We start from the raw sequence: 13352 nt of genomic DNA on the forward strand, positions 1-13352 counted from the left end.
CCTAGGGTTCGAATCCTTGCGTTGGACAGTCAGCAGATATTCCATTTTGTAGCATTACGCTAATGAAACACAATAACGACTCCTTAGGTTCTTTTTGAATTTTAAACTGTGTATGAGTTCAGTAAATGCCATGTAATTTGTTAGTTTTGAATTTCGTGCAAAGCTACTCAAGGGCTATCCGTGCTAGCCGTCCCTAATTTAGCAGTGTAACACTAGATGGAAGGCGAACATGTTTGGTGTGACAAGGATTTGAACCCGCGACCCTCAGATTACGAGTCGAACGTCTTAACTCACCAGGCCATGCCGGGCCTAAATGTCATCTAATTTGTTAAAGAGATGGAATTATGTTTAACTGTTTATAATAAAGGTTTATACTCAAAATAATAAAGCTGTAATTATAACTAATACTTATGCTTATGCTTGACTATTCTTTTTATATTTTTCTTTCGAACTTCTTCAATTCCCAATGTTCAGCAAATATTTTAAATAAAAGTAACATAAATTTATATTATTTTGTTATTACATTATAGTATGATATAGGTAACTAATATGCAGTTTTTGGATTTTGTTCGATCATTGTTCGATGATAAAGACTGCATATAAATAATATTATTATTAATAAATTTTGAGGCGAGTCAAATATAATCTAGGTGTTATCAATCAAACTGTCAAGTTTCTTATTCGGCTTCTTCGTTTTGCTGTTCTTGGGTATGTTGATAAATATATTTTGTTAATTCTTGCATCTTAGTTTGATATTTGAAAAATATAACTTAAGTTTACAAATAATATAGTAGGAGCTGTTTCCGTCGTTAAAACTTCGATGGCTTTTAGTTTAATGTTTAGTTTTATTTGCCTGTAATCGATTAACCACATGGATTGATCATTGAATTTAGGTTTGGACAGTTTCTGTTGCTTTTGATAGTAGAGTTTGAAATAAAATATTTCTATTATATTGTGGACAACAATCTTCTATTAAATTTCCAGCCGTGGCTTTTTTTTTTTTTTCTGAGTTTTAGGGTCGCGCTTTTAAATATTTGAATATTTTCTATTCTCTCGTGATGTAATTAATTACATTATGATTGCTGTGGAAAATTTTGTGTGAGGTGTTATTGGAAATGAATAAAGTTTTTATAATAGTTGTAAAATATTTAATATTTATCGTCCACTGGTTAGTAAATTATGAATTAATATTTTTTGTATGTTGTAACAGAAAAAGTCAAAAGTTTCATACCACGTTTTACACTCATATTTTTCATTATTTTATAAGACTGGATTTATTCAGGGCTTCTAGGGGCTAGATTCTGAGGCCCAGCAAATACTATATATAGGCAATCATTTATAGAATACAGTAAAAGTACTATGAGTTATTATAGACGAGGGTAGGGATGGCTATTTTACCAATGTCTTCTACTGAAGGAGCCAGTGCATAATAAAAACATAACCCTGTAATCAAATGCATCTGGATTTGAAATATGAGTGAGAACTGCTGTATTTCTCTTTTATAATGATTATACATTTTTTTAAACTTAAATATAAGTTTGATATTCCAAGTGTGTAAATCTGTATGTAAGAAATCATGACACTTTGTGTTTTGTTTAGCACAAAACTTTCTTACTAATATATTTAGTACTGGAATTATACAACAAACACCAAAGTTATAAGAAATAATGGCTTGCCAAAGCCAAAATTGCATCTATAGAGCAGAGAGAAGAAATTATTGTAAATATATCCAAAATGATATATCAGTAAATATAGTGCCATTATACTTCGTTCAGTTTTTTTCTTTTGGTAAACAGTGTGTTGCAGTCATTGTGTTATATGGGCTATTGTGTTTATGTTTCTACTTCAAGTGTTGCATGTAAGTGGATGTGTTGTAGTTATGTTTGTTATTATTAATATAGTTAATGGTTTTTAAATATTGCTTTTCACTTGCACTTTGTTTACCACATTATATTATTTTCACTGTTTGTGGAAGTGGGGGCAAGAGATATTACTAATGTTGTATGTATGGATTTTGATATCTATAAACCTGCTAAATCATTTTGTATTCCAAATAAATAAATAAAAATTTAATTGCTTTATCCATTCCAAAATAATATTTTTATATAATGTAAAAAGTTCCTATTTGATGCTGGACTAGTGCTTAAAATTGGGCAAAGGGTAATAAGTCGGTAAAGGTAAAACTAAAAATGCTTAAAGGCCCAACAAGAAACCACAGGCTCCCAACAAAGTTAATCCAGACCTATAATCAGCTGTTCTTTCGAGAGTGCATACTACACAAACTCAGACCCAAAAGATTGTTCTAAATGGTGTAGGTGAATGGTCCACATGTTAAAGATAAGATTGTGCAGTCTTACTTATGGTAATATCAGTTTCACCCTACATTGTGACCATTGTCATGGGCAAATCTTGTGATTTATGGCTTCTCTACGTACTATAGAAAGAATACTGTTGAATGCTCATTCAGGATAGACTGATGAAAGAAATCCATAGCTAAATACAATTTAATGAAAAATCAAATATTATTTATTATAAATGGGAAGAAATCTTTTCCTATATATGTATATTAATGGTTTGTTATTTTAATTGTATCTCAGGTACAAAAAATAAAATCTTTAGAAATTCAAAGTACTTCTGTAAGGGCTTTTGGTAAAATAAATTCAAGAGATCAAATTAATTATCATTTTGCTTGATTCATATGTTATCTTTATTCCATGAAGAAATCATCTAAATATAAATTAGTATTATAAAATCTGTTTTACAGGTAGAAATGACAAGTTCATCCAGAAAATTACTACTTACTGGTGCGTCAGGGCTCCTAGGTAGAGCAGTTCATAAACGGTTTCTTGAAGGATCCTGGGAAGTTGTTGGAACTGCATTTTCTCGAAATACTGACCAACTTGTAAAATTAGATTTGACAAAACCAGAAGAAGTTGAAGAATTTGTGAAGAAGTCTAAAGTAAATACCTTAAACTTTCCTTATAAACAAATGTAGTTTTACATTTGAAAACACTAAATTAATTACTTTAGTTTCTTTAAAAGCTGCTAGTACCTCTACATTTAAAAACATTAAATTAATTAGTATAGTTTGTTTAGAAGCTGCTAGTACCTCTACATTTAAAAACACTAAATCAGTTATTATAGTTTCTTTAGAAACTGCTAGTACCTCTACATTTAAAAACACCTCATCAGGTATTATACTTGAGAAGCTGCAAGTTCATCTGTGTTTAAAAATACTCCATCAGTGATTGTCCCTTCTTTAGATGTTTCATTTATTCAAATCAGTATTATTTTTAATAAATCATTTTCCACTTGTGTTTACTAATGAGTAATAAGCATGTAAGTAAACAGTAAACACTTTTCAATTTTACTTCAAACATGTAATTATGTCTGTTAAAAAACTAACAGCTTTGTAGTGAAGTGAAGGTAATACATTTTTATTTTATGAAACTTCAGCCATCTGTTCTGATTCATGCTGCAGCCCAGAGATATCCAGACCAGGTGGAGAAAAATTATGAACAAGCTTTAAAACTGAATGTGGAATCTTCAGAGCTACTTGCCAGAATTTCAGGTTGTTATATAATTGTAGAAATAAGCAATGTGAAACATTTATAAAGTATGAATTGTAGTTAAATTTAGGGTTAGTCTAGCTTATAATTATCAATTCATGATAACAAAAATCAAAGTAACAGAAATAATTTCTTCCATGAAAATAAAACAAAGACGAATATAATGGCTGTGACTTTAGATCAACACTCTGTTTATATATATATAAATTATATATTTTTTGTTAATGTTTATGTTGTGTCTCAGTCTGGTATCATTTGTTAATATTTATGTTGTGTCACAGTCTGATGTCAGTTGTTAATGTTCATGTTGTGTCACAGTCTGATGTCAGTTGTTAATTTTTGTGTTGTGTTTCAGCCTGGTATCAGTTGTTAATTTTTGTGTTGTGTTTCAGCCTGGTATCAGTTGTTAATTTTTGTGTTGTATTTCAGCCTGATGTCAGTTGTTAATTTTTGTGTTGTGTTTCAGCCTGATGTCAGTTGTTAATGTTTGTGTTGCGTTTTAGCCTGGTATCATTTGTTAATGTTTACATTGTATCTCAGGCTGGTATCATTTGTTAATGTTTACATTGTGTTTCAGCCTGGTATTATTTGTTAATGTTTATGTTGTGTCTCAGCCTGGTATCATGTTAATGTCTATGTTCTTTACCATCTGGTATAATTTGTTAATGCTTATGTTGCACCTCAGTGTGGTGTCGTTTCTTGATGTTTGTGTTGTCTCAGTCTCTGGTATCATTTGTTAATGTTTGTGTTGCGTCTCAGTCTCGTATCATTTGTTAATGTTTGTGTTGTGTCTCAGCCTGGTATCATGTTAATGTCTATGTTCTTTACCATCTGGTATAATTTGTTAATGCTTATGTTGCACCTCAGTGTGGTGTCGTTTCTTGATGTTTGTGTTGCGTCTCAGTCTCGTATCATTTGTTAATGTTTGTGTTGCGTCTCAGTCTCGTATCATTTGTTAATGTTTGTGTTGCGTCTCAGCCTGGTGTCGTTTCAGCCTGATGTCAGTTGTTAATTTTTGTGTTGTGTTTCAGCCTGATGTCAGATGTTAATGTTTGTGTTGCGTTTTAGCCTGGTATCATTTGTTAATGTTTACATTGTGTCTCAGGCTGGTATCATTTGTTAATGTTTATGTTGTGTCTCAGCCTGGTATCATGTTAATGTCTATGTTCTTTACCATCTGGTATAATTTGTTAATGCTTATGTTGCACCTCAGTGTGGTGTCGTTTCTTGATGTTTGTGTTGCGTCTCAGTCTCGTATCATTTGTTAATGTTTGTGTTGCGTCTCAGTCTCGTATCATTTGTTAATGTTTGTGTTGTGTCTCAGCCTGGTATCATGTTAATGTCTATGTTCTTTACCATCTGGTATAATTTGTTAATGCTTATGTTGCACCTCAGTGTGGTGTCGTTTCTTGATGTTTGTGTTGCATCTCAGCCTGGTGTCGTTTCTTGATGTTTGTGTTGCGTCTCAGCCTGGTGTCGTTTCTTGATGTTTGTGTTGCGTCTCAGCCTGGTGTCGTTTCTTGATGTTTGTGTTGCGTCTCAGCCTGGTGTCGTTTCTTGATGTTTGTGTTGCGTCTCAGTCTCGTATCATTTGTTAATTTTTATGTTGTGTCACAGTCTAATATCATTTGTTAATGGTTGTGTCACCTTCTGGTATCGTTTGTTAGTGTTTTTGTTGTGTCACAGTCCGATATTGTGTTAATGTTTATGTTCTTTAAAGTCTGGTATCATTTGTTTTTTTTTTGCGTCTCAGCCTGGTATCGTTTGTTAACATTTGTTTTGCATCTCAGCCTTATATTATTTGTTAATGTTTATGTTCTTTAAAGTCTGGTATCATTTGTTTTTTTTGCGTCTGAGCCTGGTATTATTTGTTAATATTTATGTTCTGTTGCAGCCTGGTATCATTTGTTAATTGTATTCCATTTTTCACAATTTATTAATATAAATGTAATTATTTTATTTTAATTATAAGATGAATCACATCTAATCATTATAATATTTCCCTATTTTTTCTAGAGTCATCAAAACTAAAATATAAACATGTTTTAATTACTTCACAAATAAGCTCATATACATGTTGTTGTTTTCCAGATCGAGAAGGAATTTCTTTTTTCTTTATCAGTACAGACTATGCGTTTGATGGTAGTAATCCACCCTACAAGGAGACGGACAAGACTAACCCACTCAACAAGTACGGAATGACAAAAGTTAAGGCAGAAGAGGCTATAATCTCAGCAAATCCAGGTACTCAGAACCTTGATACTTGTCAGTGTGGCTTTGGAATAATATATCAAAGGTTTTAATAACAGAAGTGGTACATAAATAGATTGAGAAGAAATTAAACATAGTCATCAAAGACTAAGTTGAAATTAAAACTAAGATTCATTGTAATGATAATTTATAAACATGCAGATCAAGTGTAGCAGGATATAAAAAAAAAAAACATATCACTGGTGTGGAATTTACAAATTGTATTCATGCTTACCTTCTTGTGTTCAACAGAGTTTAAAGGAATGTCTTTACTGAAAGAAATATTCTGTATGTAGAAGTTCTTGTGACCAAGATAAAGACTGTGTTAATGGGGAGAGATCATTAAACAGTCTCTCTAGATGAAGGGCTTTTGAGTTCCTTAACTGTAGAGCAGACTTTCTTTATGTGACATTAAATAGTTTCTTTGTCTAAAGGTTTTATTGTAAAAATGTACCTACCAGATGATTATCCCAGTGTTGTTTTCAGATGTTTGTATCCTGAGAATCCCTGTTCTTTATGGAGACGAAGAGTTCCTCGGTGAGAGTGCTTTGTCTGTCTTGTTAACTAATCTCCTAGATTCTTCTAAATGCCACGTAGTGTCTGATTATGAGATTCGTTTTCCATCTCACTGTGATGATATTGCCGCTATACTGTATCAGCTGGTAGAAAAAAAGTTTCAGGTGGGCCTTAAGTTCATTGTGAGTTTACTTGTATAAACACAATACTGTGTAGTACCAGTTCTTGTTATGTAGCATGGTATCCACTGTTGTGTGTAGAACCAGTTATTGTGTAACATGGTGTCAACTATTCTGTATAAAACCACTTAAGTTAAGAGTACAAACAAAAGACAGAGCTAGTTAAATTCATTTATATAAATACTACACAATGCATAACCAGATAATGTTACTGATACCAATATATGTAGAACCCGTTTAATATACTGATATATACACTATAGCATGTAGAACCAGATAAAGCTACTAATATAAACATTATATTGATTAGAAGTAGAAAATACATTGTAACTAGGAATACACTGTTGTTGTTAAAATACTGTTGATGAAAATACAAAACTATACCAAATAGAACTGTGTACTGTGTTGTAACATGGTATACATTGTTGTTATTAAAATACTGTTAATGAAGATATAAAACTATACCACATAGAACTGTATAATGTGTTGTATTAGGTTGAGGAATAATTCTTGAGCGTTTTTAAATAATTTCATTCAAGCATTACATGCAAGACTATACAATACTTCAATGCATGAACACATTACACCCAAAACATTTATTATGATACTTTATTTCATGTAATACCTAGGTATATAGTATGCATTGTTTTAAACGAAATTGCAAGAAATTAAATGCGAAAAGCAGATGGTGTCGAAAATGCTCAATTTTGTCCACTTGACATTCCATTTAATGAGCTGAAAATGAAAACAAAAATTAAAGACATATGAAAATCAAACACACCATCTATTAGAGCAAAAAATTATCTACCAAATGACATGAAATATTTTGCGAAAGCGTTTCATTTATGAATATATTTTTTTAACTTGAAAAAATGCTCACAAATTATTCCTCAACCCAATAACATGGTATACATTGTTGTTAATAAAATACTATTAATGTGTAGTAACATGGTATACATTGTTGTTATTAAAATACTATTAATGTGGATGTAAAACTACACCATGTAGAACTGTATAATGTGTAGTAACATGGTATACATTGTTGTTATTAAAATACTATTAATGTGGATGTAAAACTACACCATGTAGAACTGTATAATGTGTAGTAACATGGTATACATTGTTGTTATTAAAATACTATTAATGTGGATGTAAAACTACACCATGTAGGACTGTATAATGTGTAGTAACATGGTATACATTGTTATATAAATACTATTTGTGTGGATGTAAAACTACACCATGTAGGACTGTATAATGTGTAGTAACATGGTATACATTGTTGTTATTAAAATACTATTAATGTGGATGTAAAACTACACCACATAGAACAGTATAATGTGTAGTAACATAGTATACATTGTTGTTATTAAAATACTATTAATGTGGATGTAAAACTACACCACATAGAACAGTATAATGTGTAGTAACATGGTATACATTGTTGTTATTAAAATACTATTAATGTGGATGTAAAACTACACCATGTAGAACTGTATAATGTGTAGTAACACGGTATACATTGTTATATAAATACTATTAATGTGGATGTAAAACTACACCACGTAGGACTGTATAATGTGTAGTAACATGGTATACATTGTTGTTATTAAAATACTATTAATGTGGATGTAAAACTACACCACATAGAACAGTATAATGTGTAGTAACATGGTATACATTGTTATATAAATACTATTCGTGTGGATGTAAAACTACACCATGTAGGACTGTATAATGTGTAGTAACATGGTATACATTGTTGTTATTAAAATACTATTAAGGTGGATGTAAAACTACACCACATAGAACAGTATAATGTGTAGTAACATGGTATACATTGTTGTTATTAAAATACTATTAATGTGGATGTAAAACTATACCACGTAGAACTATAATGTGTAGTAACACGGTATACATTGTTGTTATTAAAATACTATTAATGTGGATGTAAAACTACACCACGTAGAACTGTATAATGTGTAGTAACACGGCATACATTGTTGTTATTAAAATACTATTAATGTGGATGTAAAACTACACCACGTAGAACTGTATAATGTGTAGTAACACGGTATACATTGTTATATAAATACTATTCGTGTGGATGTAAAACTATACCACATAGAACTGTGTAGTGTGTTGTAACATGGTATACAGAGCTCATGAAGTTGCCTGGAACTTGTAACACACTCATGGTTGGAATACTATTTGTATAAACCATTTGCTACAACAACAGTTATTATGGTGTTAATATCTTCTACAAACTGGATAAAAATTATTATAATTAATTATATGTGGTATAAGACACTAGAATTAGGGCTATTGTATTTTAACACTGCATTCTCTTTCTAGTTTCTGATAATAAGGGTATTTGAACCCATACTGTATATGTCTCTTAGCCAACTGGATGAGTTCTGGGTTCAGTGAAACTCAATGGATGTGGCAAACATTGTTTGGTTTAACACTGTTATTGTGGTCACTTCTAATACTTAAAGTGCCGTAAGGGACTAGATAAAGAATGTAATGTTTGTACTTATATTCATCTAATTATTAAAACTAACTGTAATAGTGATATGGAGCAATAATCTATTTAAAATTTATTACAGAACAAAATGTACATTTCCTATAGCACAAGACGTCATAATATGTAGTACAGCTTAGGCAGGGTTTTTTCAAGAAGCAGTATCTCAAATATGCATATAGAATATCTCCAGTAGAAGTTAAGGTAAACCTATATAAAACAAAATATGTAATATCAATAAGTTGAAGATAACAATGAACTTTGGAACAAAATAGTAATATGTTAGGCTGTTTCATTGGAAGTAACTAATATTACAGAATATGTAAGCTTTCCAAGAGTAGGGCTGTTTTGTAGAGACAGATGAACTTTCAGGATTAAATAATACTTTGTGATTACTTAATAAACTGTACTTTAATGATAATATGTTAGTAGAGTTTACTGTTTGTCAAGAAGGAAAGAATGAAGATAAGGCTGAATGTGCTCAAGTTGCAGATTGTATTGATACATTTGATTTGAAACTATGAGCTGTTAAATGTTGGTATCCTCTTGATAGTTATTTGTTTGTATGGTTGATGTGTTAGTGTTTGGAATCTTTTTAAACTCTTAGAGTTTATAAAACATTTACTAAAAATACTTACAATACTTTCCTTCTTTTACAGACCTTAAGGTCTATAACTGAATGAGAGTAATGTAAGTATGAAGAACAGTTGTGATGACTTAGAAATAACACAACTATTAATACTGTGGAAGTTCTATAAGCATATGAAATGTCCTGTAGGTATAATGATAACTTGTTATTTGTTAGTGCTAGTGTGGCTGTCGTGTTACTCTATATATATCCAAGGAATATACTTTACAAAAGGTTGTATTTGGCATTAGCTTTATTTCATGTAGCAAGAACATTACATAGAAACATGAAAAATGTGACACTTTAGTAATGTAGCACTATAATAGAATACCACTGCCAATGGTGGACGTGTTCGCACAGAGTAACATTTGCGGCTTTACTTGTTACCATAGCTTGTATAATTGTGCATCACAATGGTACAGAAATATAAATACTATAGGTGTTTTATCAACAGATCACATTCTATTTATCAAATGTCCAAACTTACAATTAAACTTTGCTGTTTGGTTGCTTTTAAGTATAATGTTACAACCTCATCGACAAACAAACCTGCACCTATATCCTGCAAAAAGATAAGTACGTTGTATAGGTGTATGTACTGTGGATCAGTAAATATTTTGTAGATGTAAAAGAATACGTGTGTGTGCACTCAGTTTAATGTTAGCAGATGAAAGGTTTGTACATACTTGTTGAAGCACACGTATCAAAAAACGTTGCTTCAGTAAATATTTGACATAACAGGAGCAGACTTGTTAAATATTTCATTTCACAACAGCAACTAAGTTCTGTCTATCTATTAGAAGTCAAAATATAATGACCTGTTGAAAGGTAAAGTGTTGTTTACTCTGTACTAATGGTTTTCATATAGTAAAGTAAAAATTGTTAAAGTTTCAATAATTCAGCAACTACTGAATGATCCTGTTAAAACTTCACAAGATATTTAAGTAAATTGTGGCTCTTATCATATGGCTTTTGTTGTCTTTCATAAAACCTACATGGATAACACTGTAGAATTTGTTATTATTAATAATACATTACAATACAGCTGGTAAAAGAATATATTTTCATAATGGAATGTCATTATGCCAAAGTTATCTACAAGCTACAATGCTGACTACTCCAGCTGTGAAGGTTTATATACGCAGGGTCCATGTTGTACGTTGCATCTTTGGGGATCATTTCATTATTAGAGCATTCACCATCTCCTATCCATGTATCAAACAGTGTTGTTGCCTTGTAGTTTTAAAACATTGTTGGATTACCTTGCCAGGCATCATCCACTACTGTTCTACCAACACGTGTGTCAAGCAACGTTGTTGTATTCCTTTACTGGAGGGTGCCCATGTCCTTAGACTAGCTTTTCAAGGCCACCTCTGAAAGCTGTGTTATACTCTAGTCCACAGCTGTATTATTACATTGAACTGTAAGGAAATAATGAATTTTGTTTTTCAGGAGCCAGGATTGAATGGTGTCTATCAGTGGTGTGGGTCAGAGCCTTTGACCAAGTATGGAATGACCAAGATCATCTCTGAAGTGTTTAACTTGCCAATGGACAATATCACTGCTGACCCTACTCCAAGTCACACAGCTGCCCGCCCTCACAACACACAGCTCTGTCGAGGGAGGCTGGAGTCCTTGGGCATTGGCCACCACACTCCATTCCGAGCCGGAATCCGTCGCAGTTTCTGCAAGTTTGTGCCAAACCATGACCTTAGCTGACAAATGCTGACCCTGACCTGTGGCTGTTTTCAGAAATCAGGATTTGCATATTGAAATTTGTGTTTTTGGAGTTTGAATCAAAAGTTCAACAACTAGCATCTAATAAAAGCAGCTTTCTTTGTAGCTCAGTCTCAACTGTTAATTTAATTTGTATGGAACATGTTCAGCAGTGTTGGTGTATACATCATCATCTTTACAAATAATAAAATTATCTTGCTAGTGAAGTCTCACCTGCTTTGTTAAATGGTACTTGTAAATCTTTCATGTGCTGTCGATACTTTTTCAAATTAAAATTTGACCCAAGTTAAATTAGTAACCACTTAATTTAGTTCAAGTTAGGCTGACTATCTTATAAGGTGTAACAAACAAAATGCTGGTATTGAAGTATGGTATGGCTATGTAAATTCATTCTTTTTCCATTGAGCAACTATTAAAATAATTCCATAAATTCATATAGTTAGATGTGTGACATTATTATTCAATTTCATTCAATACACAGACCTACAACAAGTTATAACCTGGGCAAAAGAAAGAGTCTTGTCACCAGAGAGAAGGCAGGTCAGTGGCAAAATGAAATGTTACCTTTCGTTAAACTGACACATATTGCTTAACACATGTTCAATTTCCACATACTTCAAGCAGTTGGGAGAAGGGTGTTCCCGTTTCCAGATATATTTATGCATTTCTATTCAGTTAGCTTCTTAAAACAAATGTTGGATTATGGAAAGTATGATGGAGGAATGATGTACTTTAGATTTAAAAGCCTTATGCCATACATCTCTTATAATGGAAACCAAGGTAACAAAATGGACTAACACTGTGCTGATACCTCGTATCCCTTTTGATATAGCACTTCCCACCCATTGTCTTTCTGTTAACTCAGTACTGACTAAATTATAAGAATGTTAGCTTTACTTTGATTCTGTTAACACTCCTACGAAAAGATGCTTCTAGTCCTGATTTCTCCAAGCCCATTCCCTGGCTGTGGTTTCACTAGATAGTAGATAGGGACAGTGGGAATCTCGTTAATCCATTCATTAATGGATTTAAATGGCAATTTCATTTAAATACAAAATTATTAGCCTAATATTAATAACCTTTCAAGTTGCTCTGGGGCCTATTAGGCCCCACTTTTCATAGGAGTGTTAAAACAGTTAAAAGGGTTCTTAACCTACTGCACTGTTCAATCTGGAAAGTTTATAGAACTTGTCCCCTTATTACAAGGTTAGATTTTATCTTACTGAATTGTCATTTTCACTAGATCTTTACATAACAAGATGCAGGAATCCAAAGTTAAGATGCTTAATTTTCTCCTGGATACAATGTTATATTGAAGTGTCCTATGACACTAGATAGCTGAAAAGCTATCTATATGATTTCTCTGTTACCTTAAATATCACTGTTGAGCTTACCATATAAAGAACTGCGTATTTTCCGTACAAGGACAAAGAGCAGCATTTCTCCATTGTTAGTGGAACAATTCATTTAATCCAGACCTTGTTAGACCATCTGGGACACACAAATTATTATTGTAACAACTGGCTTTTATATAAGGAGTGTTGTGGCTGCTAAATATTGTTGGGCTTTGGCTTGACTGAATCATGTCATTGGGATACTTTATAATAAATTCTACTAACTCTTGAAAATCTGAGAGTAAAGAATGGAATGTTAAAAATAATAGGCCTAATTATAAAGTCTTATGACAGATAGCATTAGTTCTATGCTAGCTGCAAAACCATTCATATCATAACAATTGATGTTTTAATATATTTTATCACAAACCACTGGCATATATTTGTGGGTAAGATCAAATCACCATTTAAAGAAAAACAGATTCTGTAAGAGTCAAGCCTTGTGAGAATTCAGTTTAATTTTTGGTGTAAACAGCAGCTACTTGTTAAGTACATGTGTAAATAATCCATTGCAAGATATTTATTAAATATTAGATGAGAAATGTGTAAGATATG

The 13352-nt window shown here is 32.0% G+C and overlaps 1 protein-coding gene across 3 annotated transcripts; it reads left to right on the plus strand.

The window, feature by feature from the left end:
* The first annotated feature begins 542 nt into the window (after window positions 1-542).
* On the plus strand, window positions 543-11609 carry LOC143245418 (methionine adenosyltransferase 2 subunit beta-like). 3 transcript variants are annotated; one of them, XM_076491751.1, is made up of 6 exons: window positions 543-708; window positions 2765-2959; window positions 3457-3571; window positions 5661-5813; window positions 6306-6499; window positions 11119-11609. In XM_076491751.1, the coding sequence occupies exons 2-6, from the start codon at window positions 2771-2773 to the stop codon at window positions 11383-11385; spliced, it is 918 nt and encodes a 305-aa protein (XP_076347866.1). In that variant the 5' UTR covers window positions 543-708; window positions 2765-2770; the 3' UTR covers window positions 11386-11609. The 3 variants fall into 3 exon arrangements, with proteins under 3 accessions (XP_076347866.1, XP_076347867.1, XP_076347869.1); XM_076491752.1 differs by lacking the exon at window positions 543-708 and adding an exon at window positions 745-893; XM_076491754.1 differs by lacking the exon at window positions 543-708 and adding an exon at window positions 1324-1476.
* Window positions 11610-13352: the final 1743 nt, after the last annotated feature.

This window comes from Tachypleus tridentatus, chromosome 2 (genome assembly GCF_004210375.1).
Source record: "Tachypleus tridentatus isolate NWPU-2018 chromosome 2, ASM421037v1, whole genome shotgun sequence".
Lineage (NCBI taxonomy): Eukaryota > Metazoa > Arthropoda > Merostomata > Xiphosura > Limulidae > Tachypleus > Tachypleus tridentatus.

Coding starts and splice junctions, on each gene's coding strand:
- LOC143245418 (XM_076491751.1), top strand. CDS start 2,771: ATGACAAGTTCATCCAGAAAATTACTACTTACTGGTGCGTCAGGGCTC. Junction 2,960..3,456: donor AATTTGTGAAGAAGTCTAAA/GTAAATACCTTA, acceptor ATGAAACTTCAG/CCATCTGTTCTGATTCATGC. Junction 5,814..6,305: donor TATAATCTCAGCAAATCCAG/GTACTCAGAACC, acceptor TGTTGTTTTCAG/ATGTTTGTATCCTGAGAATC.